This window comes from Orbicella franksi, chromosome 3 (assembly GCF_964199315.1).
Source record: "Orbicella franksi chromosome 3, jaOrbFran1.1, whole genome shotgun sequence".
NCBI lineage: Eukaryota > Metazoa > Cnidaria > Anthozoa > Scleractinia > Merulinidae > Orbicella > Orbicella franksi.
In genome coordinates, this window is record NC_138147.1 from 18,987,501 (window position 1) to 19,014,932 (window position 27,432).

The 27,432-nt window shown below is 38.7% G+C and overlaps 4 protein-coding genes across 4 annotated transcripts in view; all 4 read left to right on the forward strand.

Annotated features, from left to right (window-relative positions):
* The window catches only part of LOC145482382 (putative ammonium transporter 3), a 7,793-nt gene extending 4,786 nt beyond the window's left edge, over positions 1-3,007 (forward strand). Inside the window, exons 4-7 of the mRNA XM_081461015.1 lie at positions 393-590; positions 1,038-1,287; positions 1,649-1,923; positions 2,305-3,007. Of these exons, the coding sequence (XP_081317141.1) occupies positions 393-590; positions 1,038-1,287; positions 1,649-1,923; positions 2,305-2,591 (1,010 nt within the window). The 3' untranslated portion in view covers positions 2,592-3,007. The remainder of the gene's footprint in view (positions 1-392; positions 591-1,037; positions 1,288-1,648; positions 1,924-2,304) is intronic.
* Positions 3,008-14,764: 11,757 nt separating this feature from the next.
* On the forward strand, positions 14,765-16,242 carry LOC145483117 (alpha-1A adrenergic receptor-like). The gene has a single exon (XM_081461720.1). The coding sequence runs from the start codon at positions 14,848-14,850 to the stop codon at positions 15,922-15,924; it is 1,077 nt and encodes a 358-aa protein (XP_081317846.1). The 5' UTR covers positions 14,765-14,847; the 3' UTR covers positions 15,925-16,242.
* Positions 16,243-19,313: 3,071 nt separating this feature from the next.
* On the forward strand, positions 19,314-21,173 carry LOC145483097 (D(1A) dopamine receptor-like). The gene has a single exon (XM_081461709.1). The coding sequence runs from the start codon at positions 19,838-19,840 to the stop codon at positions 20,888-20,890; it is 1,053 nt and encodes a 350-aa protein (XP_081317835.1). The 5' UTR covers positions 19,314-19,837; the 3' UTR covers positions 20,891-21,173.
* A 2,315-nt stretch (positions 21,174-23,488) lies between these two features.
* LOC145480369 (beta-2 adrenergic receptor-like) lies at positions 23,489-24,656 on the forward strand. Its single transcript, XM_081458655.1, has one exon. The coding sequence runs from the start codon at positions 23,489-23,491 to the stop codon at positions 24,548-24,550; it is 1,062 nt and encodes a 353-aa protein (XP_081314781.1). The 3' UTR covers positions 24,551-24,656.
* Positions 24,657-27,432: the final 2,776 nt, after the last annotated feature.

Here is a 27,432-nt window from a genome sequence, read left to right on the forward strand (position 1 = left end):
CACTGAGTTTTGCTACAAAAGCGTGAATTTATCTCTCGAGGAACTCAAAAACATTAAAATAATACTTTTTCTAATACAAGAACTGTTCGGATAGCCAAATTACCCGAATCAAGTCACATTTTTAACCAACATGACGGCTCTCTTGGCCGTCATGTAAATTCCGCTTCGCGCAAAAGCTCAGAAATTCAAGCGTAGTCTGTCACAAACACGAAGAACCCATTCGGAGCAAAAATTTGTATGAATATTAGTTTTCAGCTGCTCGTATACATCATGGAAGAAAAATGTCAGGAGGATCAATAGTTTTGTAGTTTGAATTTTAGTGACGTCATGTGAAAGCCGGCAATAGTTTTATTTTTGAACACCCTTCACCTGTGGTGTGTCGTGTTCTGTAGGATGCGCAGGGGTGCACTTAGTTGGAGGTGTCGCGGGCTTGGTGGCTGCGATAATGCTGGGACCTAGACTGGGACGATATGACAAGTCAGTCGAAAGAGGCAAGCCTGGTTCGCTGACCAATGTGATGCTCGGGACATTTATGCTGTGGTGGGGCTGGCTGGGGTTCAACTGTGGCAGCACCTTTGGAATCAGTGGATGTATGTAATTCACATCTAATGGAGAATTTATAAATTAGGCTCTCATTGTTAAAAAATAATTACAAGGATGACAATGTTGGAGTCAGTGTTCATAAGCTAACTTTTCAAACTGCTCAGGACTATCTGTTAGACTATCTGTCTCAAATCAACCTACTGCGCCGTTTATCGATTTCGCTTGTTTCAGAAACCTGGCCCAAAAACTTGCATTAGAGATTAATTGCTTTCAGTAAGATAAGATCGTTATCTTAACATACTTAATCGAGGGTTGACCCGGCAAGGAATATTGAAATTTGCCATAATCTTGTCGTGCGACCTAATTAATAATCAATAGCATAGTGCGAACACAAAACGATAACTGGGACTGATTTTGTCTTTAAACAGTAGCTCTATTCTATAACAACAATTTTATAGCTTAATCACATAATAAATTCAAATTTAATTTAACAGCAAAGTGGCTGCTAGCCTCTAGATCAGCGGTAGTGACGCTGAATGGTTCCATTGGAGGGGGGATCCTGGGAGTGATGTACAGTTTTCTGTACCGAAAGAGGAAGCTGGACGTAGCGGTATTCATAACCGGTGTATTGGGGGGTCTGGTTGGTATTACCGCTATCTGTGCCGTGTGCCGTCCTTGGGAGGCCTTCATCCTTGGATTCATTGGAGGACTGGTAGCTTGCGGCAGTTGCGACATTATCGACAGGTTTGTTTTGGAATCTTTTCTAATTCAGTTTTTTTTGTTCGACCCTCTGAAGTGGTCCCAATGTCAAATAATTTTGTGTTGCGCGAACAGGTTTAGAACTTACATGTAGAATTGCGGTTGAAATAAGTTAAAAGACTACATTTTTGTGACTTATTAAAACTAAACCTAGGGAAATACTGATAATAGTGCTTATTGAGATAGAATTCTAAGATACCATCACGGTTGATTTTTTTTGTTTAAACTTGACGAATTATTTAGTCTGTGTGACATGTATCAAGTATAGTGCTACTCTAGATACAAAGACAAACGTTACATTTGAAATGAAGCAAAATTAATTAAATATCGAGAAATGTTCTTCTAGGTTTAAAATCGATGACCCAGTGGGTTGCATAGGAACACATGCCATGGCGGGGATCTGGGGAATGATTGCAGTTGGTTTGTTTGTCGAAGAGGAACCGCTGGAAGGATTTTCAGAAGTCCGTGGGCTTTTCAAAGGTGGCAGTATAAAACTGCTTGGTGTCCAGATCCTGGCATGCGTAGTTGTTGCTGCTTGGGCTGGATCTACAACATGGCTACAGCTGTTTCTCATCAACAAGATCCTACCAATCAGGCTTAGTTACGACCAGGAAATAATGGGTATGATTGAATGACATTTCTATTGCATAAGTTAAATGACGACCTGGACAGGAAGTGTCATTTGATTTTTGAATTAAAGTCTGGAGCATATTTGAGACAAACTAGAGTTTCTTTTTGTGAAAGCAATGCGTCTTGTGATTGAGGCGCTGATTTGGAATTCAAATCCTGCACCCGGCAATCTTGGGATATTTTCTCGGTATACCAGGGTTTAATCTTTGGTCCCATGGCCTGCCTCCCCGGTCCTCCCCAAAGTCAGGAGGGTGAACTAAGTTATGTTCATCTCAAACATGTACTTTGCCGTGTATATACCTGGTATTCTTAAAAAAAAGACAATTGTAAAGACATTACCTTAAATAAGAGCTAAGCATACTATTCTTTCAGGCGCGGACAAACTTGAACATGGCATCGACTACAATGACTCTGAAGATGACTCTGCAGATCACGAAGATAATGAGTTGCCAGGGGAGGAGGATGGAACGGACAGCTTCAGGGATTACATCGCATGTGATGCTTCTGCTCGTGGCTACAACGCCGAAAGGGAACAAATACTTTCCATTCAGAATCTCCCGGGTTGCGTCAACTATGGTCTTGAGGATGACACACTGAGCTTAAGCAAAGGAAAAATAAAGATGGAAGTTGGAATACAGGTGGATTTGGATCGCCCGTGACTTTTCGCTGACTATTTGTTTGTTTGATGTATATGTTAAAGCCGCCAGACTTAGTCTTACTTTGATTCCTGTTAAGTAAAAAGCCAAACACTGATACCCTTGGATGCAGCTGCCGTACCTGAAATTTGAATATGCCTATCAGGATTCAGTAGGCGAAAAAAACTATACTGTCCTGACGAAGTCTGACGTCAAGTTACGTTAACAGGAAAGGCACTAAGGTCGGGCATCTTTTCTCACTGAAGACGACGGTATTGAAAGGGATTCATAATGCCAAAAACTGTATCAGATCGTGTGAAAGTGGAAAATATGAAACATTTTGTGTCTCCAAGGTAGTAATTTGGCGCCAAAAATATAATGGGTCGCCCGCGTCTGGAAACTCCCTCGTCGTTCGTCGAGTATTGTTAGGTAGGAAAATAGTCGGGTTATTTTGAACAAAATAAATTGTTCTTTGTCAAGAGTTCTAGTGCTAAGTATTAGAAGATGCAAAAGCAAGTTTAGCATTGTCTTTATTTTTGTTTGCTGCGAAGAAAATTACTATTATCAAGTCTTTTCTGTAGGACAGTGCAGTTTTGACAGCTGCTTGCATTGCCGGCGCAGCCACCACATACAAGGACCTAATAAGGTCTAAATCGGATGCACCTTCAAATGCAACAAATTTAGTATTCGACGCATTTTATGACACAGTTGAAATGCCAAATGTATTAAAAATACCAAAGGTTTCCGTATAGATAAGGGTTGTTTACAATGGAATGGAATCGTGGACATTTGTCAGAACGCGTACGTTCCTGCAAACTTTGATGTAAAGGTGCTTCCACTTTGACGTTTACGGTAGGCTTTTGACCATATCACTACATTCCCACCATAATGTCCTTTTAGAAGGTGTCTATTGACAATACTGTAAGTCGACTTGTCTGTTCACAATAGCTGTTCTATACTAATCTACCCTATTTGCAGCTTCTAATTAAACTTCACAGTGAAGACCCCTGATCCATTTCAATAACCATTACCAGCACGCCATTTTCTTCAAAGGAATAACAACTTGCATATAATTACGCACTTCATGTAAAACAAAGTTTTTGGATGCAAATAAATGGTTTCTTTACTTCTCTATCTCGTTGACTATCTGTGTGTTTTCACATACAAATAAAATAAAAGAAATTGCCGTGCCCTGGCTCCATTATCTGGATTGTAAAAAGATCGTCCGAAAAGAACACGGAACGTAAAGAGCTGTTAGTCCTTGAGGGATCGGTTTTAACATTTCTAATTGCTTTCTTTAACTTTGCTATAGTTTTAAGGTTTTTTACCCCCCACCCCCCACCCTGCTTTTTATTTTTTTATTTGATGTCTTGCAGTGATGGGAGCATGCCTCCCTTTGCAAGATCCCCATAATGTAGATGTAGATAGTGAGAGACACAAGCAACATAGTAGCCGGAGTTTCGTGTGTCTTGTATAAATTACTCACGAACAAGGCATGGTTTATCGGTAGGTTCAAATGCAACAGATAATTACAATGGCAGTTTTTTCAATGTCACATCACAGCTTGGCCTTTAAGTGCATTAGTTATTATCTATCTTACTGCTGGGCTGGAAATATATTTATATTGTTTGTGGAATACAAGACCTATTTTTGTGGTCATGATTAGAGCGGTTTTCAACTGAGTGTCGTAAAACCAAAAGCAAACCAATTGCTTATCAATTAGACTACTCAGCCAATCTCAAACTGTAGTAAACTGACCAAAAAGCCAAAAGTAATCATGTAATTACTTTGGACAGTCAGTTGAAAACCGCTCTATTTTGGATTGCAGGAAACTTGAACATTCTAAATTCAATGAGAGAGAATTACTTTCCAAGAGTTCTGCTTATAATCTTTAGTATTGGGAAGCTCTGCCGACTGGGATATGAAATCTTTATTTGGCAGTTACATCTGAGAGGGATTCATTTACAGGCCTGCCTTGATGATGAGGTCAGTTGAACTGACCTCGAACAAAGAATACATATGAAATTTTTGCGTGTACGAGGCGTTTTACAACAGCAAATAATTGCAAACGATGGAAGTATCTGTAACAAGGAAGTACCAAGGCAATGCTGTACTATTTCTTGAGTATTCATATAGTTAGCAGCACACACGCCATGCTGTGTCCTTCTGGATGGTTAATATTTTCAATGTAGTCTACTGAAGTATCTGTTAGTCTACAAAAAAATATCCATTATTATTTTTTTTCAAGCATCTGAGCGGGCTGGAATCCTAAATCTTCGAATTTGACTGGCTAATCATAACCACGTAACCGGTCCAGCTTTTTACGACACGGCCCACGGGTCGGATTTTTTTCCCGCTGCCTAAATTTCGCTCCTAAAAGTTAGCGGTAATCGTCAATCTTTTGCCTTTTTTACACATCCATCGACGATTAGTCAACGCAAGTTTATCTCTGTTCACTTTAAAATGGCAAGGAAAGTCACTGTAAGTAAATTCAATTGAGTGTTTTGAAGTTGTGAGAGTTTGCTTGGTTGTTTGTAGCTTGGCGCTGTAATGGCGCGTAATCCTATGTTTCTCTCGCCGTAAAATTTGAGTCAATTTCAGTCGAGTTTACCTCTCTGATCGTTGCTGTATTTAGGAGAATTTCTGTGGAATACACTAAACAAATTTCCTCTCTTTCTGCTACTCAATTTACGGTAGAAAAGTCTGATTTCAAGTGATTTTAAAAGCAACGACTGACAGGAATTGTTTTTGTGGTAAAACTTCAAACTTCCCACGAAATTTCAAAATTTCAAAATTTCGAAATTTCAAAAACAATTTTGGAGAACTTAACTATTGAAATAAATGCAACTAACATAAAGTAATTCGAAAAAAGATCTGTTCTTTAATACATCTTTCTTTGTCTACTATCTGAGTTACTCGTTCGTTGCCAAGATTTTTTACAAATCGTAGACGGCGCGCAAGCCGATTCAATGACAAGAGCTGCGTAAACAAACCCATTTGTAACCTGTAAAACCAATTTACTGTAGGAAAAAATTAACATGTTATTTGCCGGCTTAGGGTCGGTCCGTATAGTGAAAAACTGTGACTTCGGGCTTAAAAATGCTGCCTGGGGGCCTCGGGCAGCATTTTCAAGACCTCGGTCACAGTTTTTCACCATACGGACCTCCCAGCCGTCAAATAACATATATGTCTTATACCTCTCATGAGCAAATTTTAACTCGAATAATTCTAAATTTAATAGTTTTATCGACATGCCATTTTCCAGCTAGGCTTCTTCTTATTCATGCTACACTCAGGCTTACTTGGTGAGCAGGTATGGAGCAGTGGTAATAGCGCTCGTCTCCCACCAATGTCCCATGCACCAATGTAGCCCGGGTTCGATTCCGGCGTGGTGCTATGTGCGGACTGAGTTTGTTGTTGGTTTTCGCCCTGCTCCGAGGGTTTTAAAAACTTAAGAGTAGCTTAGTTTCCTCTAGCAATGTCATTCCTTGGGGTAGAATAGGTCTGAAAAAAGAATACATACTAGGCTTGCCCGCCATCCACATTCCAAGCAAACTCCGGTCGCAAGAGAGCAGAAAAGGCAAAATATTTGTAACTTCCCATGTACAGATTTTTTGTGTTTCTTGTCAAATGAAGAAAATCAGTTAAGGAAGTAATCTGTGAAAAGAAAAGATCGCCGACCATTTAAGAGTGTGAACTGCAGGTGAAGTAAACGAACCGATACCAAGCCCTATACTTGCTTATTATATTTCTTGTTTAGCTCGATGTATGACGTGGCTTGACGTTGCGACATGAATTGCGTGCATGCGCTTTAACGATGCGCAGAAGAAATGGGCGCAGAAGAAACGGGCGTGGAAGAAATGTTCAAAATGTGCGCTTGAATATTGGTACTCAACAAAGCTAGTTAAATTCAAAGACAGTTGAAACTGAAAAGAAGATGATGAGGCCGAAGGCCTCATCAACTATCACCCCACAGAAATAACGGTTTCCAATTATTTCTTGGCGTATTATTAAACTTTGCGCCTGAAAAAAGTCGCTCGAATTGAATTGTCATTTAAAATTGAAGTTGTGTGCGCGCGAATCAGGTTTATCAATAATTTCAACTTTTTTAACTGTCAAGAAACCGAAAATGTCTTTCATTTTGACTTCTCAGGAATTTAATTATCCATTTGCATCAAAATTTTCCTCCACAACTTTGGAAAAGCGAAAAAAATGTCGCGATTTCCTAAACGACCTCCAGCCACTGCACACTAATGGCTGATAGTGTTCAATGGCTCAGCCAATCAGATTACAGCATTTGCATTAGTATACTAGTAGAATTCTACTAATACGTAATAGGATAAGTATGGGTTAATCTGTCAATCACTGCGAGATGCTCAAGACCTGAAAACCCAACTCTAGGGGCATGTTTACAAGCCCGTAGGGTAAGCCTAGTGCTAGGGTTGCCCTAACAGGAGGGTTACCCTAGCGCTCCCACATTTCTTCTTTTGTTCATCGACGTGTTTACAAGGCAGCTAGGGATAACCCGCCTTCGCGGGACAACGTTTTACTTGTTTCCAGACCCTTTGAAATTTTTCTATTTTTCTTCCATTCGCTTTCCTCCATCCTACCCTCAAATAAGTTTCTCCGCCATTGATCCGTACGGCCTGGTTTTCTTTGAAATCGACTTGGTCGAATAATTCTCCTTTTTACATGTCGCATTCGAACTAGTGCTTTATTGTATTCCATAGCCGCGTTTAACAAGGCAACTTGCTGTCGCTTTCTAGAAATGAGAAGGTAACACAGCAAAACTCCATGGCACTGATAAACAGCTACCACTGGCAGCAACGACAGCAGAATCGAAGTAACTGCCACAACCCTTCTCTTGTAGGCCATTTTGTTTGCAATGCGTGCGGTCACCAAGCATATTAAGTTGTCCTGGGTGGTAGGTAACCCTACCTGTGAAATTTTGCTCGTAACTCCGGGCTATGTTTCACCCGCCCGCTAGGGTAACCCTAGCACTAGGGTTACCCTACCTGCTTGTAAACAGGGCCTAGTAGATCATTTGCAGACTAATTAATAATAATAAAAAGGCTTTACGTCGATGTTTGAAACTAAATTACTTATGCAAGTCACGAACTGTTAAAGATCAGTTCTACAGCAATAAACAACAGACCGCGCTTTCTAAGTTTTTAATTTGTGGCCGAGGATATCAAATGGCCTAAGGTCAGAGCGTGCAACGAATATGATAAGCATCGTCTGAAATCTCAGGTGATAAAGAATAGTGATAATTAAAAAGAAATGAAATGTGTCATTTAAGATTATTTGTTGTTTAAAACTAGTGCGCAGTCCTTGAGAAATTTTATTCAACTCCCATTCAAAGTATTGGACTCCAGGCTGTGTTATAACACCTTACTGTCTGAGTTCGATTAAAGTTTGCTCACTGGTCAGACGTCTATCCTTCTGGTCTTTTAATTTCATGAATCACAAACAAAAGACTTCAACAGATTTTAAAACGTTAGAAATGAGCATCTAATAGAGCTTTAATTTTATTCAAATTTGTCACTGACAAATATCATGTAGAGTGAGTGCATGAGGTGCGGTGGGCTACTGTCCACCCAAGTAAATAAATAAGCCCTGACTTATGGTTGGCGTGCAGCCTGACAGAATGCAACGGACTAGAGCTCACGAGCCACTACGATTAAAGGGTTTCGCTTGCTTTCCTTTTTCATGCGTTGCGTGCAGTGCGTTCCTGCATAAATAAGGACTCTTTAGAAATATTTCATGCAATGGCAAAAAAATACATGAATGTAATTGATATGTCTTCTCTAAGGGCTTGCAATAAAAACATCTTATCATGGTCTTCCTTTATGTGAAGCTGGAAAGTTTTTTTTTTTTTTTTTTTTCGTTTTCATTTTTTATTTATCTGTTTGCTGTCGTCAAGGTCATTTTCATCTGTTACGAGACCTATATAAGTTGCTTTCAGAGAAGGGTGACCTCCAGATCTTATATCATGAAGTTATTTTTAGAGTTATGCAGTAAATTTATGTATTTTAGTTCCTTATTCCAATTTCACCGCTTCTCGTTTAATTCAGTTCAGAGATGACTTTTTATCCTCTTTTTATAAAAGGACACTGTCAGCTTTGGAACCGCGTTGACCTGGACACTAGTTTTCTCACTTTGAAAAAGTTTGCCTCAACTTGAAATCAAAGATACGCGTCGAGTACATCTAGAAATCCGCTTCAATCTTCGCAGTGTTTTAATTGATTTTCAATCGTTTACTGAAAAAAACCTGTTTTGGAGTGTGCTTTTGATCATCCTATGATATTATTTTATCATATTTGGTTAAAAGAGATGGATCCGCGGCCTCTCTGTGATATGCACATTGGCTATGAAATTGTATCTAATCCGCATGTGCACCAGCTGGCTGTGTCCCTTTAAGGTCATTCTCGTCTCCAGAGCCTCCGTTTCTTCTGGTCACGTGGTCGGAGAAACGGAAGGCTCTGGTAGCAGCCATTACCGGATGTCCGTAAATCACGGACATCCGGTAACGCATGCGTAATTTTGGCCTGCATATCTGCTCATACTCAGAAACTAATTCTGAGGGAGGGAGAGAGGAATAGAGTGTATTCTTCAGATGTAAACAGATCGGAACGTTGACATGTGTCTTTACTTCGCTGAAGTTAGGTGATTTAGAGTTAAAAAGAGAGTAGAAAGCGGCCTTAAATGCCGTCGCCGCTTCAAGCACGATTGCCAACTTGTGTTATTTTTACCTACGGGTTTCGCGGTGCATTTTGTGGTGGACCGTCTAGAAAAATTCAGGGACCGATAGCTGTGTTCTTGTTGTTTCTTCTCTTCATATTCGATAAAAAGGAGAAGTTTAAAGAGCGAGGCGCAGTTGTTAAAGCTTTCAAGCAAAGTAATCAGGATACGACATGTATTACGTCTATCAATGACACGGTAAAATTTGTTTATGGACACACGGAAGCGTTTGTGGAAATCAGCCGTGGAAATTGCATCACTGACCGAGGATTTAAATATAAGCCGTGCTGATAGATAAAGAGAAAATTCTTTAATGGTAAGAACTATTTACTTCCTGGTTATTTACATAGGTTTGTGAGCTGCAACAGAATAAAAATCTGTTGAACTCAGGAAAGTTTTGTTGTATTGGAGTTTTGCTCATGTTTCCTTGCAAGGAATGTAATAAAGGTGCTCACTTTCATATGATCTTTCGTGTCCTCATTTTTTCAAGTAACTCCATTCTGTTCTATTTTTTTTTTTTTTACAAAAAAGGGTCTTACGCAATCAACAGATCATTAAACTGTCAAATTAAATAAATCAATCAACTTTTATTGTGCATTATTTACAGAATTAATTTACATCAGTATTATAATTAAATACATATGAGAAGAGAAATCTATTTTGCATATGGCTAAGGAAAGAATAAAAAAAATACGTGTCTGTGGTAACCAGGGCATAGGGTAGCAATTGGCTTTTGAATTGGTTACTATCATGTTAAGAAAAACGCAGAGAAAAAAAATAAAAGTCCTGTGCCAGTTGTTATTGAGTGGTTATATATGTGTGCTGGGGGCTTCCAAAATAACTCTGCAGCAATTTTAATTAGCGTATTTGAAACATCTAATGAGGATTTTGTACATTCAGGTCTGAGAAAAGGCTGCAGACATTACAAAACTAGATATAGGGCTATTCCCAACATTTTGTCCCTCATCCCCCACTGCTTTTGTTGATATCATTATTATATTGTTTTTGTTCATTTTATACCTTTCAACCAGCTCATATTAACCCTAATCTTTTGGGTGCTTTCAACAACAACAACAACAACAATTTATTTCAGTATTCCCACTTGAGTACATGGTGTTACCAAAAATATAATACAGCTAAAATGATGTAACTATGACATTAGTATTTGGCATTGGTATACATCAGAGGTGCCTGATGCGAATGAGAGTGATTCATATTGGTGTGCCTCAATGTACATTATGGAAGAGTTTTTTTTAGGAAACTGCATGAGCAAAATGAATGGGAAATAATGCATTGTCATTTCTCTTTTATAATTCGTGTTACTTCATGGTAATAAGGCTCTTCAGCCTGTTATACAACCATGTACAACAACAAATCTCGAACGCATACTTTCTACGTCTTGAGGTTGATCAGAACATCAACCACATAGCTTTACTATTAACGATCGTTCTATCTCCATCTCCTTTTCTCCCAGTATTATTTATTGAACTGCAAGAATAGCATTCCTATTTGAATTATCCATATATGGTCATCCTTCGAGGAATTTATGTAGCACTATTATGGTCTGAAAATCAACAAAGAATGGTAAATAATGGCAGGAAATAAATAATCTTTCAAAGGGTAACAAAAACAGTATGACATTTTTCTTATGGGGATATTAATGTAACTCTGCACACCTATAATGTTTGATTTGTTTTTAATAGAGATAATTTCCAAATCACATTTGGAAACCCACTAGTCTGATGATTCGTTGTCAGTTATACATGTATAAATAATTGTCTCTTATATGTGTTCACAGTTGTTTGCATGGATGATAAATTAAATTGTTATTTACTGATTAATGTTATTGTGACGGAACAAAGTTTTGCTAGTTGCAGTTGCTTCCTAACTAAAGTGGGGAGAGTGGAAAGGGCCTCGAATTTCAGCTATGGTTATCTATGGTTAGTTTCCTTTACACATCATTTCCGCAAGTAAATTATTAAAAAAATAAATTTGGGTGGAGGCTCTAAAGCAAACTAAACTCTTACCTGACCACAAAAGGTTTGTTCGTGTTTTTTGGGGAGAGACTATAGGGGAGGTCTCAATAATAAAGAGAGGGGAGCTAAAAAACAGATATTATATATATCTATAACAGCAGAAGCTTCTTAACAGATAATAACATATACATCCATAGCAATATGTGGACGAAACAAACCAAATTTCATGTTCAGACCATTTGCTACATCATCCAGGTACGTAGCAGAGTATTATAACACGAATCTTTGACTCATTTTGGCAATTTGATATCAACACATTTTGAACTGCTAGAATCTGATCTGCTTGATCTTTCAGAGAGAGAAAAACACACCCACCTTTGGATTTCCAGTGTCACATTTGCTTAGCAAGAGTGATATTTCTTCGTCTTTTCACCTGGCTCTAGCTTTCCTTTTGAGCTTTTCATAAAGGAAGACAAACGTTACTTGAAACCCACTGCCGATTTTTTTTTATTTTATGATTTCTTGGGGTATGGTCAGCGACAAAGTAATTGTTGTATTAGCTGGTTGATTCTCAGAGTATTAAACGTTTCTTCCCACCTTCTCGCTGCTACAACAAAAGACGATGATTACGATCGAGAATGACATCGTTGCAGAAGACGTACTTCTTTGGTTACCTGGAAACTTTAACGATTCCTTCGGATCGATCGGGAAAGGTCACCATTTGTTTTGCTTTTTTTTTTTTTCGTGAAGCGCGCCTGAGTCAACTGAGCGAAGGTGCCGGCACCCGGGCCGGAAGTAAAATGGAATGCGTAGAGCTTTGTAATTTTCATTTGTGCTGCGCATTCATTTTTTGTCGGCCAATGAAAAAATTCGAATCTTTTGGTGCGTCAGAGCTACTCGTCAACGACATTTTAAGACGAGTAGCACTGGGGGGCGAGAATGCTTTAAGGTATCATGGTAGGTGAATTTTTACCAAATGCGAAAAAATTTTTTCCTTTTGCTGTTCAAATTGAGAAGACTGAGGTAAATATTTTGTAAAGAGAATGGAAAAAAAAGCTTTTTCACTTTTTGAATCTCATTAACCCCTACGGCACGTTGACACCTCAAATTAAAATTCACCGCCAGTGTCACGTGTAAAGCGAATTGCGATGCCATATCTGATCTGTGCACGCGAACTGTTCTCGATCTTGTGGTTTCATCGCAAGTTAGCTTTCGTTCTTATCAAATTTTATTTATGTCAGGACGGAAACGCAAGAAAGTTTTGCCCATTTCCGTCTTCGAGGAAGCCAAAGAGGCTTAATGAGGCATGGTTTAATTCAAAAATGTCTGGAGAACGAAGACGCCTAAACTTGCGCAACATGATACCAAAACCGCCGACGAAATCTTCTAAGTAAAAGAATTCATAGTCTCCTCCGCAGCCGTTTTTTGGGATGTCACGCAACGCTCCCCCAAAGAAACGGCTACTCACATCCGAACCACATTCTTTTCCTTTTGTGTTTGTGGTTTGTTTGCGCTCTGTTGAACCGACTAATCACATAATAGCAAAGTGTGAATGACGTAAGCTTTCGCGCGAAAAGGTCTGCGGTGCGAACGCGAGAGGGATTTCTGGCTTTTGTTCAACGCCGCACGTCGCCAAAAGTAGGCGGTGTTCGCAGGTTACGATCATGACGGACTTAAAAAAAATGTCAATGAAAGTCCTAAGTACAAGTGCTTCATGTTCAGCTAACGAGAGAATATATATTTTCTGGAAATGTCGTATTGTAAGCGTCAATCAAGGGCTAAACGCTTCCTAAAGATTGTAATCAGGAGGAAAGAGCGGCATTTAGAACTCGCTGTCAACAAATCGAGCGAAGCTACTTGTTTTCCTGGTTCCTTTATTAATTTGAAATAGATATCGTCCTTCTCGACAATAATTTTTTGAGTTGAAAGCTTCTATTAATTAGCTTAAACTTTGAAGAGTCTTCAGCTACTTAGAAGCTCGTTCAAGCGTCGCCGTTTCGGCGTCCCTAAACAAAAGCCGGAAATCTGCATGTTTCATTTGTGACATCTCCCACGACGGGATACAAAGATAACAGACATTCTCTGATTGGACAAGTTTCAAAGGGCGAATTTGGCGCGAAAACGTTCTTGAAAATGGAACGGAAGCGGTGATTGGCTAATTTCGTGAAAGGAATGTTGTTCGGTTGTGAGCAGCCGTTTCTTTGGGGGAGCGTTGCGTGACATCCCAAAAAACGGCTGCGGAGGAGACTAGTTTTGAGGGTAACATGTCAGAAAACTTTTCCGACGTTAATCGCGCCGCTCCTACAATTCACGCGTGGAAGCGAACCAGTTTAAGGGAAGCAGTGTTTCTGGTTTTTTTGGTTTGTTTTTTTTTAATATTACTAGACAATAACTCTTTAGAAAATTTCAAAGATATGATTGTGCTCCATAATTATTAAGCTTTCAGAAAATGTACAGATTGATGGGGTTTTCTTTCAAAGCGGCAGCGTAAGAGCGCGATTTCCAAACACTGTCAATCCATCTACCATGTTACCTTAATTCCCAGCTATCAGGCAGAAGAGACAGGTGTCAGTAATAGTGAGAATGAACACAGTTAACGAGCAACTCCATGTTCCTTGTCTTTGTCTCACGTTTGTTTTTGATGCTTATTGAAGTTAGCATGCTGTGCATGAAAATATTCCAGAACATCATTCGAGCAGACTAGCTAAACGCCGGCACTAGACTTCAACAAAACGTCGGTACCTTTAATTTGAACGAGCCTTGGGGACTGCCGCAATACAAAGGAAGTCCTTCAGCCTCTATGCTTTACTTTTAATTGTTTCATTTATCTGAAGCTCACGCTGCAAACATCTGTTGGCGCCGAAAAATAAAGGAAGCTATTTATTACTCAGTCTAAAGAGAAAAATAATTCAAAGTAAGGTGTATATTTCTTACCGTAATTTGAGTTCGTCTACCTTACACTGAAATTGATTTCTTTCAAAGCTTGGCAAACCAAACAATTCCTTTTTGCAGGGTTATAAGTTTTGACACTTCATTTCCTACCAAATAAATTAAGAGAGATGAACTATCTTAAGTAAAATTAAACGTCATCTTCAAATATATTAAAATCCTTTTCATATCCGTTTGAGTTTGTTATCATTTTAATATAAAGTCGCTAAAGCAATTTCCATTAGCAAGGGCTGTCTGTTATGAATGCAGATTTGCAAATTCCACGTGACCCGACAGTCTGTAACTCATTAACAACAGCCACTCTTAATTACGGACTGATATAATTAACGATATCAGCCTTAGGGTCCAAGAACAAATTACACCTTCGCACCATGAGTAAATTAAAATCCGAGGCTACTCAATTAGAATATTTATCTGGTAGCTGGCAGACGTCAAACAGATAGACAAAGATGACTTCTGCCCTCTCAACAACGGATGCATTTTAAGTACAATGTGATATATGAAGGGTTCATTTTCGGTCAGCATCTTGGTTAAAAATCCACTTTTTAAGAAATGCAACAAAAGACTTGGAATTTTACGTAAAAATATAAAACGCGTCAGTCGTTGCAGAAACGATGAATGACATTCAAGGCTCGAATACAAGCAATGGCTCAGCGATGCCAGTAACCACTTTTACTCTGGAAACGTTCTTCATTTCGGCGCTGTATTTCGCCAGTGCTCTTATTTCTGTGTTTGGGAACATTCTTGTCATGTTGGCGGTTTGCACCAACAGACGACTGCAAACAACAAGTAATTATCTCCTTGTCGCTTTAGCTGTACCCGACTTCTTTCAAGGAGCAGTCTCACTTCCCCTCAGACTCCTAGAAGTTCTGAAGGCAGAATGCGACCATCAATCCTTTTGCCACGCTTCAATATACGTTTCCACATTATTTGGCGGCGCCTCAAATCTCCACATCTTACTGATCGCTACTGAGAGGTTCATATCCATATGTTGGCCATACTTCTATAGCAGTTGGGTCACAACAAAACGCGCTTTACTGGGGGTGTGTGTGACCTGGTTGTGGATGGTTATTTTCTCGCTTTTACCTGCCATGGGTTGGGGTGCAAGAGAGCCAGAAAATTCAGTTACTTTTTGTCGGTTTCCAGCATTTCTGACCCAAGAGTACATCTCATTTCTGTTCGTATTTGTCCATTTCATTCCCATAATCACGGTTACTTTCCTCAATGTGTTCATCCTGCGAGCGAGCCTAAAGCATGTGAGACGAATTGGAGCGCAAGTTGCTGCTATCAATTACAACTCTCGGACTGAAGGAAATTCCGAATTTGATCCGGAGCGTGTGGAAGAAGTACGGAAAAGGAAAGCAGAAGCAGCAAGGCAAAGAAAATCCACACGTATCGTGGCTGCAGTTGTGGGATCCTTCATCCTCTTGGTTGTCCCTATCATTATTATTGATATTGTTGAGATGCTCAGAGGTGCAGTTGTACCAGTACCAGTTGTTAAGACGACGGTTCTGATGATATATGCCAATCATTGCGTGAATGTTTTCATTTATGCAGGTTTTAACAGTGATTATAGGAAAACGTTTAAGAAGATTGTTCTGAAAGGCATAAATTTTGTCAGGGGGAGAAGCTGGAATGAAATACAATGCACAAACTCATTAGAACAGATAAACACAGAGGGACAAGATTAAAAATACAATGCTGGTTGGTTAGTTATGGCGAAAGTTTAAATGCAGTTTCAGCTCTGATCATGCTTAAAAGGTAAATACGTGAGCGAAGCGTGTAACTTTCAATAACTAGTTCCAAAAGTATTCGATTTATGTTTAGTTCCATCGAAACCGCCTAATTAGAAGGGTAAGACTTTACTTAAGATTTTATTGATCCTTTGTAAGTAAACAGTATCTATTGCTTAAGTGCCGGTATGACGAAAATTGCTTATCTTGATTCCATTTGTTTTTCCTGCAGTTTCATTGTTTCCATAGATAATTAATGGCGGACAGATAAAACGGACTTTCCATGCTCAGATTGAAAATCGGCTTGCCCTTGTAATTTACTACTGCATAAACGTTCGAAATAATGCAAGAACATAGAATTCGAGAAACGTGATCGAACTGAACTTTAATTAGTATCGTCGAAACAAGCTTTTCTTCAACAGATAATGAAACTAAAAGTGCGCCTCTTCGTCAATTTAAGAGGAATGAAAACAAGATCTATAGAGTAGATACTTTGATGTCAGATACTCCAGACTCGCACTTATGCACAACAATTTTAAGCAAAATTAACAGCGTTTTACAATGAACTGTTTGGAAGGTAATAGATTTCAGTTTTTACACTCAGTAGCATTTAAATCAGCTAAAATTTCTGAGATTCAACCCTTTATATTCACCAAGTGGTCAGGTGGGCGTCGCAGAGGATGCACCGTTCCAACATTAGTAGTGGACGGTAGCGCTGAGGTGAACCGATTGTATCTCTCGAAGGGAGAATTGCATCCTTGACTTCCCCTTCACGGTAGTTAAAGGCTGTGCAAAGCAGAGCAAAGTGGGTGTTTTACGTAGTATAAAACGACGGATCCGCAATTACAGAAGAGTTTCCTTCTGGACAAAAGCGCGCAGCCAAACATCGTTAAACCAGCATTTTACAAAGCCATCATTCATCTAGAAAAAAGCCAGCGCGAATCATTAGTGTTTTGAAACAGTGATTGCTTATAAATTGAAATGATTAGTGTATTTGTTGTTATTGGTCTTTCTCCTGGACTAATTTATTGTCTGCCAATGATTGTAGTGTGGGTCACTGGAACGTTGTAAAGATGTTTTTCAAATTTCGTATAATTTTATTGAACAGACTTGCTTATCGAAAATGCTCATTCTTAAAACATAGCCATTTAGTCAGACCTTCTTCACTCTGTCGAAATTAATTTTCGAACTTCATCAATTTTCTGACCAAACTACATCCGTTTAATGTCATACAAGTATGCCTGAGGACCAAGCTGGCAATTTATTTCTTCTTATTGAGGATAGAATGTTAAATGCTGCTGCTGACACAAGGGGTCAAAACACAATATCCCGGACACTGCACTTGGTACATCAACTGGAAAAAGTTGCACCGATGAAGTTAAACTGGCAAACATTTAACATTTCACCACAAGTCATTTGATTACATTCCCTGGGAAGATTTTTTTGTTTTCAGTCTCATCCTAGCTATTGTCAGACTAACAGTCACTTCAACTTCTTCCAGATTAAGCAGTTTGAACAGCAAAGGAAATTCGACAAGAATTTTTGTAATTAAGCTGACATATCATAAAGCAAGATAAAAAAGCAGAAACAGAAATAGCGAGAAGTGGATTCGAAATATTGGTTATCTTTAAATAGCGATGAAACATTTTGCTGTGCTGCCAAGTTATTCAGTTTGATGAAGAAGGAACAAACATATCAATATACGCGACCTGCCTTTACATTAGCATTTTGAAAACTATACAAGTGCGTGCTCCATTAGGTAAATGGACCCCACCTTGGACAATTAAATAAAGCCATTACTTCAAAGAGCTCTGGGGGATGGGTCTGCGTAACGGATTTATTTTTGTCCCAAATCATTTGATCGACACACTTTCGTAAGAAAGGGACATGGTCTTTCTCCTATAAAATATCACACAAAGAAATACTGATCTTGAAGTGCACCGAAAGCGATTGTATATTTTTTTGAAGCGAATTTTCTGCATAGAAGAGAATAATTGAAAAACCTTGGCTTTTTGATCCAAGACGTAAATTGAACTGTTAGCGTGACCTGCGACGTCACTTATTGAATGTGGGAAGACCTAGCAATATTTCCGAAGCCAACTCAATTTTATAGACGGAAAAGAATGCCTCTTCTGTCAGTGCATTTGATCGGCAGAGAGAAAAACAAACAAACATGTTAGAGACGGATATTCTAAACGGAACAAAAAAGGTGAAAGAAGCAGTCGCAATTTTAAAAAGATTTATTTCGAGTTAATTAAAAATTCAAAAATCCATGTTGCAGTTGGGTTTCACTCACAGCTACATTTTTTAAAAGTAGAAACTTAATATCTACATGGTCCGGGATACACCTCTTAGTCCCTACATCAAATATGGCGAACTTGTTCTTTCCTCGTCAATCGTGAGGCAAAATAAAGGTCGTTTTTCACAGTAACTAAACCAGGCTAATGAAATGTTATAATTGTCTGGTGCACGCTTTATGTGATTGGTCAATTATCCAGGCCGTAATCTAGAGTACGGACCGCTTTAGACCAGAACGTCGATTTAATAAGTGACATCATGTTCAGATACAGATCATCAATTCCCCTGTCAAATGGTCCATAATCTTTCCGTTTAGCGCATGAACCGACCGAAAAAAATAGCCTTTATCTTTCCGAACAACGCAATCAATTAGTTGGGGCACTGAAACAACATCGAATCACTGATATATATTGTTGCCAAAAAAATACCGCACCACATAACAGTCAGGTTAACACAATCAATTCCAGTTGCAGTTTGCTTCGGAGAAAAATGGAAGAAAAACACAGAAACAGTGTTCATCACCAGAACTTGGCATAAATACGAAGAAAAAAATGATCGTTACTTTCGCGATTTGAAAGGTCGCACGGGACAAGAATGTTTATTCAAAAGATTTGAATAAATGAGCAACGCTAGTCGTTATAATCCGCGATATTTATTACCTTTTCTTGGTTCACCCATGAAAAATAATTATAATACTGTCAAGAAAACAGGCAAGTAAATAAAGGAATAAAAGAATATTATCGTGACAACGTGTGATTAGAATAAGTAATTTCTTAACAGAGAATTGAAACCCATTTAGAAAAGTGCTTATCTTCCTACCGGAACTTGTTAGCACAACCGAACCGAAATGAAAGTAATAAGTTTGTACAAACGAGAACCTATGGCATACAGAGGACTTTGTTTATACAGCTTTTCTAGCACTAATGGTCGGTCCATTGTAATGAAAGGTACACAACAAGGTCACTGTTTTGATCTCGAAAACTAAGGTCCATCTATTTTCACGGCACTTGATTTGCCAAGCTTTTCGTAGCGGTGGATAAAAAGACCCTTTCAGATGGATCGGTTTATAATCTGGCAAAGTTCCTCTATTTGACGTGTATGCAAAATTCAGTAGCGAAAACGGCTATCTTTCAAGGTTATTGTTGTCATTAGTTGGAGATCTGAATTACCATGCAACCCATCGAAATATTCCTTCGACAAATATGGATGGCAAACATAAACCATAAAGATTTTAGAAACGAGAGGTTTTGTTGATCAGTGTCAGAAAGTAAATGTGTCAAAAAAGTGGATATAAAACCATGGAGAAAAGGTTTAGTTTACGGCAGACTGGGAGGTGGTCAAGTGGTCGTAATTGAAAGGCAAATTTGAATTTATGGTTTTCGTTGGAAGAGAGCCAGATTTCATTTCATACTCAAGGCACCAGTTGTTTTCCGCGAACGCTCGGTACGTGATTGGCCTGCTTATTCTCGCAGGACAAGGTAAACGATTTAACAGCACTGTAAGCCATAGCCGTGAATAAAAGAGCGAGATCAACAAAAGACGATATTTTTCACGCCCAAACATAAATTGAGGAATGGAACATTTTACAGGAAATAGCTCTTCTTATTCAGCCTCCGGTTTAGTCAGCCAGTTACCTGAGAATCCAACGGGATCCATCCCTCTGGCGTGCCTTTATTCGGTGATTTCATTTATTGCGGTGTTTGGAAACCTTCTCGTTATAACAGCTGTTATCTGGGACCACACGTTGCGGTCATACACAAGTAACTATTTCCTCGCCAATCTTGCAGTGGCCGACTTTTTCCAGGGAGCTGTGGCAATTCCTTTGCGGATACTGGAGGTGATGGCGCTTGAATACGACCAAAACGTTTTTTGCAGAGTCGCAATTCCTACTTCAATATTATTTGGGAGCAGTTCCAACCTAGCTATCCTTGTAATAAGCATCGACAGATTTCTAGCCGTGCAGTATCCTTATATTTATGTAAGATACTCGAGCCTCAAATTCATATTTGGTGCAATTGCATGTGCGTGGTCAGTAGCTTTTGTGTTAAGTATAACGGCCGCCTCCCGATTAGTGTGGCTTAGTCCTGATGTCCCATCACGAATTTGTCGTTTTCCTACCTATCTGAACCAGGATTATATAATGAGCATGTACGTTCTTGTACATGCCATTCCCATTGGTACAGTAGTACCTTTATACGGCTTTATTCTCAAAGCCAGTTTAAGACACGTGCGCAAGATTCACGCACAGGAACTTGCGGTTGCTTCATGCCGCAATACAAACGGTGACCTTAGCATCATCGAAGAAGAAACCTCGTCTAGTACAAAAAGAAGAAAAAAGCGCCATCGGGATAACATTAAGCATAGGAAAGCTGCCAAGACGGTTTCTATAATCGTTGGCATTTTTATCGTGCTTGTAGTTCCTATCATAGCAATCGACTTAGCAGAAATGTTGGGGGCTCCTTCAGCCCCCGCGTCGTTAACTAGAATCTGTGTTTTTATGATTTATGCTAATAACTGTGTTAACGTTTTGGTGTACGCTGGTTTTAACCAGGACTTTAGGCGAGCTTTTAAGAAGATAATAATTAAGTTCTTTCGAAGTTTCTACGGAATTAGACCGCACCGGTGAAGCGAGGATTAATATTGAATTCTGTAAATATAGCATAATTTTAATTTCGCTGTATATGTTCAACTGCTGTTCGTTATCAACTTGTTAACTCAGTTTCAAAGATTACTTGTAAGTAAACAAAATAATGTTTACCCGAACATAAAGTTAACGTCGCTTTTAAAAGCTTCTTGTGGACATGTTGTGAGTGCCAAACATAGCTGACAAATTATGTTACTATCATTATCAAAACTGCAGATGATGTAGTTAAGAAAAAATGAATATTGCTAGCTTAAGGCAACCTGAAAAACTAAAAATAGGCAATTTTACCATAGAAAAGTTCAACATCAAAACACAATCAAGGGGAATTATTTAAATAGAAAAAGATGAAAAAACGAGCAGTCATTTTTTGCCTTTTGAAACTTGCTTGCGGCTGAACTCTCTTCAGCTCCAGATTACTCAGTGTTTCATTCCAGGTATTTCATTGCTGGGAAATTAACTGAAGCGTATAAATCTACTAACAGCTTATTCGCTTCGTTACCAGTTGTCATGAATTATTTAAAACTGGGCTAGAAACTTTCCGATGTCCAATTGTGACGAAAAAATGGCGTATTTGTAAGTGTTTCCGGACAAACCGTAATTGTGTAAAGCAACGTTGAAAGTCTTCACAGAGTTCATGATTCAAAATTTAACAAGAAATATCTTCAATAGTAATATAATACATCAACGTAATATAAAACACATGCTAAAGAAAGATAATACTTATCACGAAACATGGAGAAAGGCCTATATATAGAAATATTACAAAGCTAGCAAAATTGAAATTTTTCGCAATTCACAGAGAGAACCTAGTCCTTTGCTCCACGAATGCGCGTGTCTCTTTTTGTATGTGTGTGTGTGTGTGTGTGTGTGTGTGTTTGCCTTTGTTTGATTAAAAAAAAATCTTATTTGCTTTGGCTCTCCAAAAAACCACCTGCGTATAGAATAGCATCAACCCCCATACTACAATGGTGGTTGTGTAATGAGTAAGCAGCATCTGTTATACCAGAGATTACAGTGGACCAATGATTATTTTCTCCGTAGCACACAATATTTCTTCCCTGTTTTTTCCCTTTTCAATTTCTGTTCATTTATTTATTTACAAATCTATTTGTTTATTTTTTGTAGGGGGAAGGTGGTTGTTTTTCTACCTAAATGATGTTCTAGCTTGTTTTGAAAACGATACGAATCGATCAAGTCGAGAGAGTTAATTTAATTCATTCAAAATGTCGACCTATTTGAGACAAGGGGATTGGACATGAGAAACGCAATCAGTTTGACTGTTTTGTAATCAATGCTTTGAACCCGGGAGTATATATACTGCGCATAGTGTAAATATCAGTCACTAACGACATTTATTTTCAGAACTGCACTAACATGGACTCTCACAGGAGACGAGCTTTAATTATATTGTTTCACAGGATCAGTAATTCCTCGGACTGATAATAACATATCAAATAATAATGAAGCGATTTTCCGTGCACGCCACGCACGAAATTCAAAGTTGGGTAATCGCGCTGCAAAATTCCGAATTTGTTCTCAGTCCTTTATTTCACAGTGGTGTTTATGTACCCAAATAATATTTAATAATAATGTTCCAAATAATAGTTCACCTCCATCATGGTTCTAAGATTTCGAAAGAAGAATATTAAAAAAGATACAGCATCATGGTTTCTCGTCCGGCGCGACGTTCCACGCTACAGCTTACATCAGGGCTAGAATTAAAATAAATGTGACGAGTTTGGCGAATTTGCTTGGACTGATAGTCTTAGATGAAACCCGACCTAATCATTGACCCCAGTACATACTTTGGTGGGCTGGAATACCGCAATATATATATATATGGAATAATGGAAGATAAGGAAAAAAATAGTCTTTCGTATGTGGTAACACTCAAATAATTAGAGTTGGTTTGCAGCTGCACGATTCGTACCGTACGTACTTTAAACAAATACAAAAACCAATATTACAAAACCGAACGACTCAAATCAACTTATGCTTTTATTACCAAAACCGTCCTACAGTGGATTAAGCCAACATGCTTAGTATTGTAATACGAACTCAAACGAAGGCACAACACGTTTTTGTTTGAGAGGTTGTTAGCAATGATTTATTTTACCTCAGTTTTGACACCTTCCAAATGGACCAGAAAACAGAAAACGACACAAATTAGAAAAGGTTGATTGTGTTGTACAATTAAAGCAACACAAGGGTTCTAGTTGACAATTTTTTCTTTTACTGGGCTTTTTCTTGTTCCTTTTCGGGAATGAAGCAGGGGTCACTTAAAGTTTATTGTATTCTTTAGATTGTGTGAATGGCCATTGTCAGCTACTACTAGCTGGCTCTTAGAAAAAAAAAGGAAGAAATAAAAAATAAATCGTAAATCAAATTAACCAGAAAATGTACCATTAGTTGTATTAGCATAAAAATAGTTAACATATTGTATCCAAAATAAACTGAAGATTAAATTGCTCTGAAAACGTACAGCAGATAGGAAATTTCAGCTTTTCAAGCATAACTAATTTATATGAAAAAAGTTCCACTTTATGGCCATAATTCTTGTTCTTGCTCCGTGGTTTTAAAATGAAAGAAGCCAACAACTCTGGCAATAATTCATTTGAAAAGCTGTTGGCGTCGAATGAAACCCTGCTACCACAACAGCCAGCAGCTGCCACGGATGTACCTACGGCCATTATTGTTACAATTCTGATTTTGATTTCGATTCTGTCAGTGTTTGGCAATGCCCTCGTGTTGGCTGCGATCTATATGAACTACAACCTGCGAACAGTGGGTAATTTCCTCTTTGGTAACCTAGCTTTGTCGGATTTTCTTCAAGGTGCAATTGCGATTCCTTGTCGTATTGCGGAGTTGTTGTACGCCGACTGTAATTTTCGCCGTTTGTTCTGTCCCGCCTCAATAGCTCTATCCATTCTTTTCGGTGGCAGCTCAAACCTCACCATTCTTTTTATCAGCGTCGAAAGGTTTGTTGGAGTTCGGTGGCCATTCCTCTACTACTCTTTCATAACAACAAAATTTGTTTTTACAGTGATCACTTTCACCTGGGTTTTATTAGCAATCTTTGCCAGCCTTCCTTTGTTCGCTTGGGGCGGGCTGACAAACTACCAAGCTAATTTGTGTCGTTTTCCACTGTTTTTGACCTCAAATTACATCACTGCCCTCTATCTCGTCCTTTACATCGTACCAATGTGCATCATAGTTCCGCTTTACACCTTCATTCTCAAAGCGAGTTTGAAAAGTATTCGGAAAATTCACATCCAGGAACTGAGCGTCCGAACGCCAGCTGCAAGAGTAAATGAAATCGACGTTGAAGAAACCGATGCTACTGCTCCCCGGGTCCGAAGGACAACTGATCAGGCAGCAAGGCAGAGGAAGTCTGCAAAAACTGTATCTCTTGTTGTTGGATTGTTCATCCTTCTGATAATGCCCATCGTTGTCATTGATATTGTGGAAATCCTCGGGGGCCCGAAGGTGTCCCTCTTGGTCATCAGAACAGCCGTGGGGATGGCGTATGCGAACCATTTTCTTAACATTTTCATCTATGCAGGCTGCAGTGGTGAATACAAGCGGGCATTTGCGAAGATTTTGTCAAGATTAAGAAGTTACTTTACAAAAAATTCGCAATAAATTTACTTGGTAAACTAGATTGCAAATGAATGCAGACAGGGAAAAGGCTCACGAAAGCCTCATCTCAAAAACCTGAGCTGGACAGGTATCTAACAAAAAATGAATGCCGTTCACACATAGATGGTGACGTTTTTGAGAGACTAACAATTCGAGAAAAGAATTTCTTACTAATGTAATTTAGCGGTTGATAATGTTTGGTTTTTTTGAATTATTATTTTACGAGTTCCAATCAGTGTTTCAGACTTTCCCCAACAGATATAACAAGACCGCAGTTAGTTTGCACTTCAATTAACTTGTTTGTTTTGCAGGGGAAGGATCCAGTGGTTTTAGAAACTTGGCGGTGAGAAAAGGTTTAATACGTTTAAGTTTACAACGCGTGTGGTAACATTCTGAGCGAAGAAGAACTGGCTAAGTCTAAAAAATATCTTGGGATAGACTACCTGGGAAATAAGGCCTGTATGGGGGTTAACTCTCTGATCCTTCACTTTCTCTTGATCCCATGTAAAATTCAAGCTAATGAAATTAACTAACGTCTGCATGTTTTGATGTTTTCTGCAATGCTCTGTTTGACCATAGATAACTTTTAGATTACAATTCAAACAAATGACGAACCAAAAACAAAGCATTCCAATTGGCTGGTCTTTGTTTTCAGCCCTCTTAGCAGTCTTGCGTAAGTCAAACCAAAGCAAATCCTCATCTGAGAGAATGTCATACAAAGTCAGAAGTGTAGCAGCTCTCGTAAGCTGCTATTGTTTTCATTATTGTTGCAGCTGTTATTTTTTCGGTGCTAGGGGCATTGTTTCTGTTGTTTGTTCTATTGTTGCCTTAAAGAGTATCCAGCCATTCATGTGAGAACTTACGAGAGAAGCTACATGACCCTACAAAGTTTGCCTCAGCGCATTGAACATTACATTCAGCACACGTGACACAGGTATTCAAAGCCGCTTTCACTTATGTTGAGCGCTCGTTTATTGGTCAATAGAAAAAAATCATAAGCCTGAGAATTTTATAATAAATAAGCTCACATTCACGATAAAGTTTGTCAAAAGTTCTGAAACACTTTACTTAAACAACCTACTTGTAGATGTGTTTGCTCCAAAGTACCTCTGAAAAAAGATACAGTAAATATGGCAAGCATGCAACCATCTGATTTAAAGGTTGTGAATATAATGCAGCAAATAACATTTACTTATAATATAAAGGATGCGTAAATCTACAAAGCAGGTTTTTGATCTGTACATTGTCAAGCTTGTTCAAACTGATCTGATGCCATAAATGTATCATGTCTAATAAGACTGTGATGTGTGGACGTTGGGGCGAGCTTCCGTCAGCTAGTTAAATACAATTATAAACAATAGCCTCCGTTTTGCGCGAAAATATGCTCGGATATTTGTCCGCGGACATTATCTGTTCTCTCGTGGAAAAACTGTGAGCTTCGAGAAAGGACAAGGACAAATATCCGAGCATATTTTCGCGCAAAATGAAGGCTCTTGTGTTTATTATCCTTCAAATGTGTTTCGCAACGTTTTAACACGCACGGTTTTGAAAATTGGGAATTAGTATAATTTCTGAGCTGAACAAAGAGTTTCCAGCACTCTGATCGGTCGAGCGATTCCTTATATGACGCTATATTCACCGCTCAAGGCGGTGAATATAACATTTTCGAGGCCTGATTACTAAGCTCGCCACCTTTGCCATCTCGGCAAGTAAATATGGCGGACAGTTGTTGAATCAAATTTTCATTTATTCGGTAGACATCACTCCAAGTCCAGGATATTTGGAAGGATAAAGAATTTTCAAAATGACTGCTGTCGCCCTTGAACCAAAAATCCTTTCAAGAACTCGTATTGAAGGAATTTAAGGTGGTATGGTACCCTAAAATGGACCAAAACGTTAGTTTAAATATGGTGAAAAAAGATCAATTGTGTGCCATTGCACTCAAGAAGAGAAATTAAATTTTGAAAGTTTTACTCAAAATGGTTGCTATGGAAACCAGCCACAGCCTTTTGAGGTAGTGTTTTACAGTATTGACGCCAACAGTTCCTGCTCTTTCACAAAACAAAATTTGATTTTCAAGCAAGAATATCTTGTAAGTTTCTGTTTCGTTCTATGCAATACACTAAAGTTTTGACAGTTAACTCTTGTTTTCAGTGCTTTCCGCAGGCTTTTTTTGGAAATAACCTTATTTTGTGCCAAACCCAGTGAACAAATTATCTAGTGTCACGTGATAGACGTAAAAAATGTTATGAGTTTTTTAGTTTATTGCATCACGACACCATTGGTCTTTGATTAACCCAAATCTCGGGAATTTCTCTTAAATACCTTCCAAAGTAGAAATGTTGACGTGAAGTCAGTTGGTACAAAAGTAGACCGTTGAGAAAAATGCACTTAAAGTTTCTTACAGGATGGATTAAGCATTTAACAAGCCGAACATTGTGGGGGGGAGGTGCAGATTCGATCTCGGCGGAGGGGGGGGGGGTGTAATGGTTGTTCTATTTTGTAAAAAGTTTCTGTAGTTGTAGAAAATGTTCCTTTTCATAAGGGAAATGACTGAGCCTGTGATGGTAAATCAGGCACAGCTTTTCCCAAGTAATTATGCCAATGGACTCGTGCATCTCTTTACAGCTTTACTACAAAGTATCGTTTATATATGTGAAAACTAATCTATATTTTTGGTCATGTTCTTATTGTAAACAGCCGTTGCTATGGCCATTGCTACGTAAAAAAACTTATACCACTTGTTGATTCCACTATCAACTTGACTCAAAACTCTTGAAACTCAACGATTTTAGTACTAAAACTCCTGAGTAAAACTCAGGATAAAACCTCCGATTACAATCGATCGACGACTTCGAAAACCAACTAGGTCACATGGTGTAAGT

Bases quoted from the DNA above. Each gene is read 5' to 3' on its own strand.
- LOC145483097 (XM_081461709.1), top strand. From the start codon at position 19,838: ATGGAACATTTTACAGGAAATAGCTCTTCTTATTCAGCCTCCGGTTTA.
- LOC145483117 (XM_081461720.1), top strand. From the start codon at position 14,848: ATGAATGACATTCAAGGCTCGAATACAAGCAATGGCTCAGCGATGCCA.
- LOC145480369 (XM_081458655.1), top strand. From the start codon at position 23,489: ATGAAAGAAGCCAACAACTCTGGCAATAATTCATTTGAAAAGCTGTTG.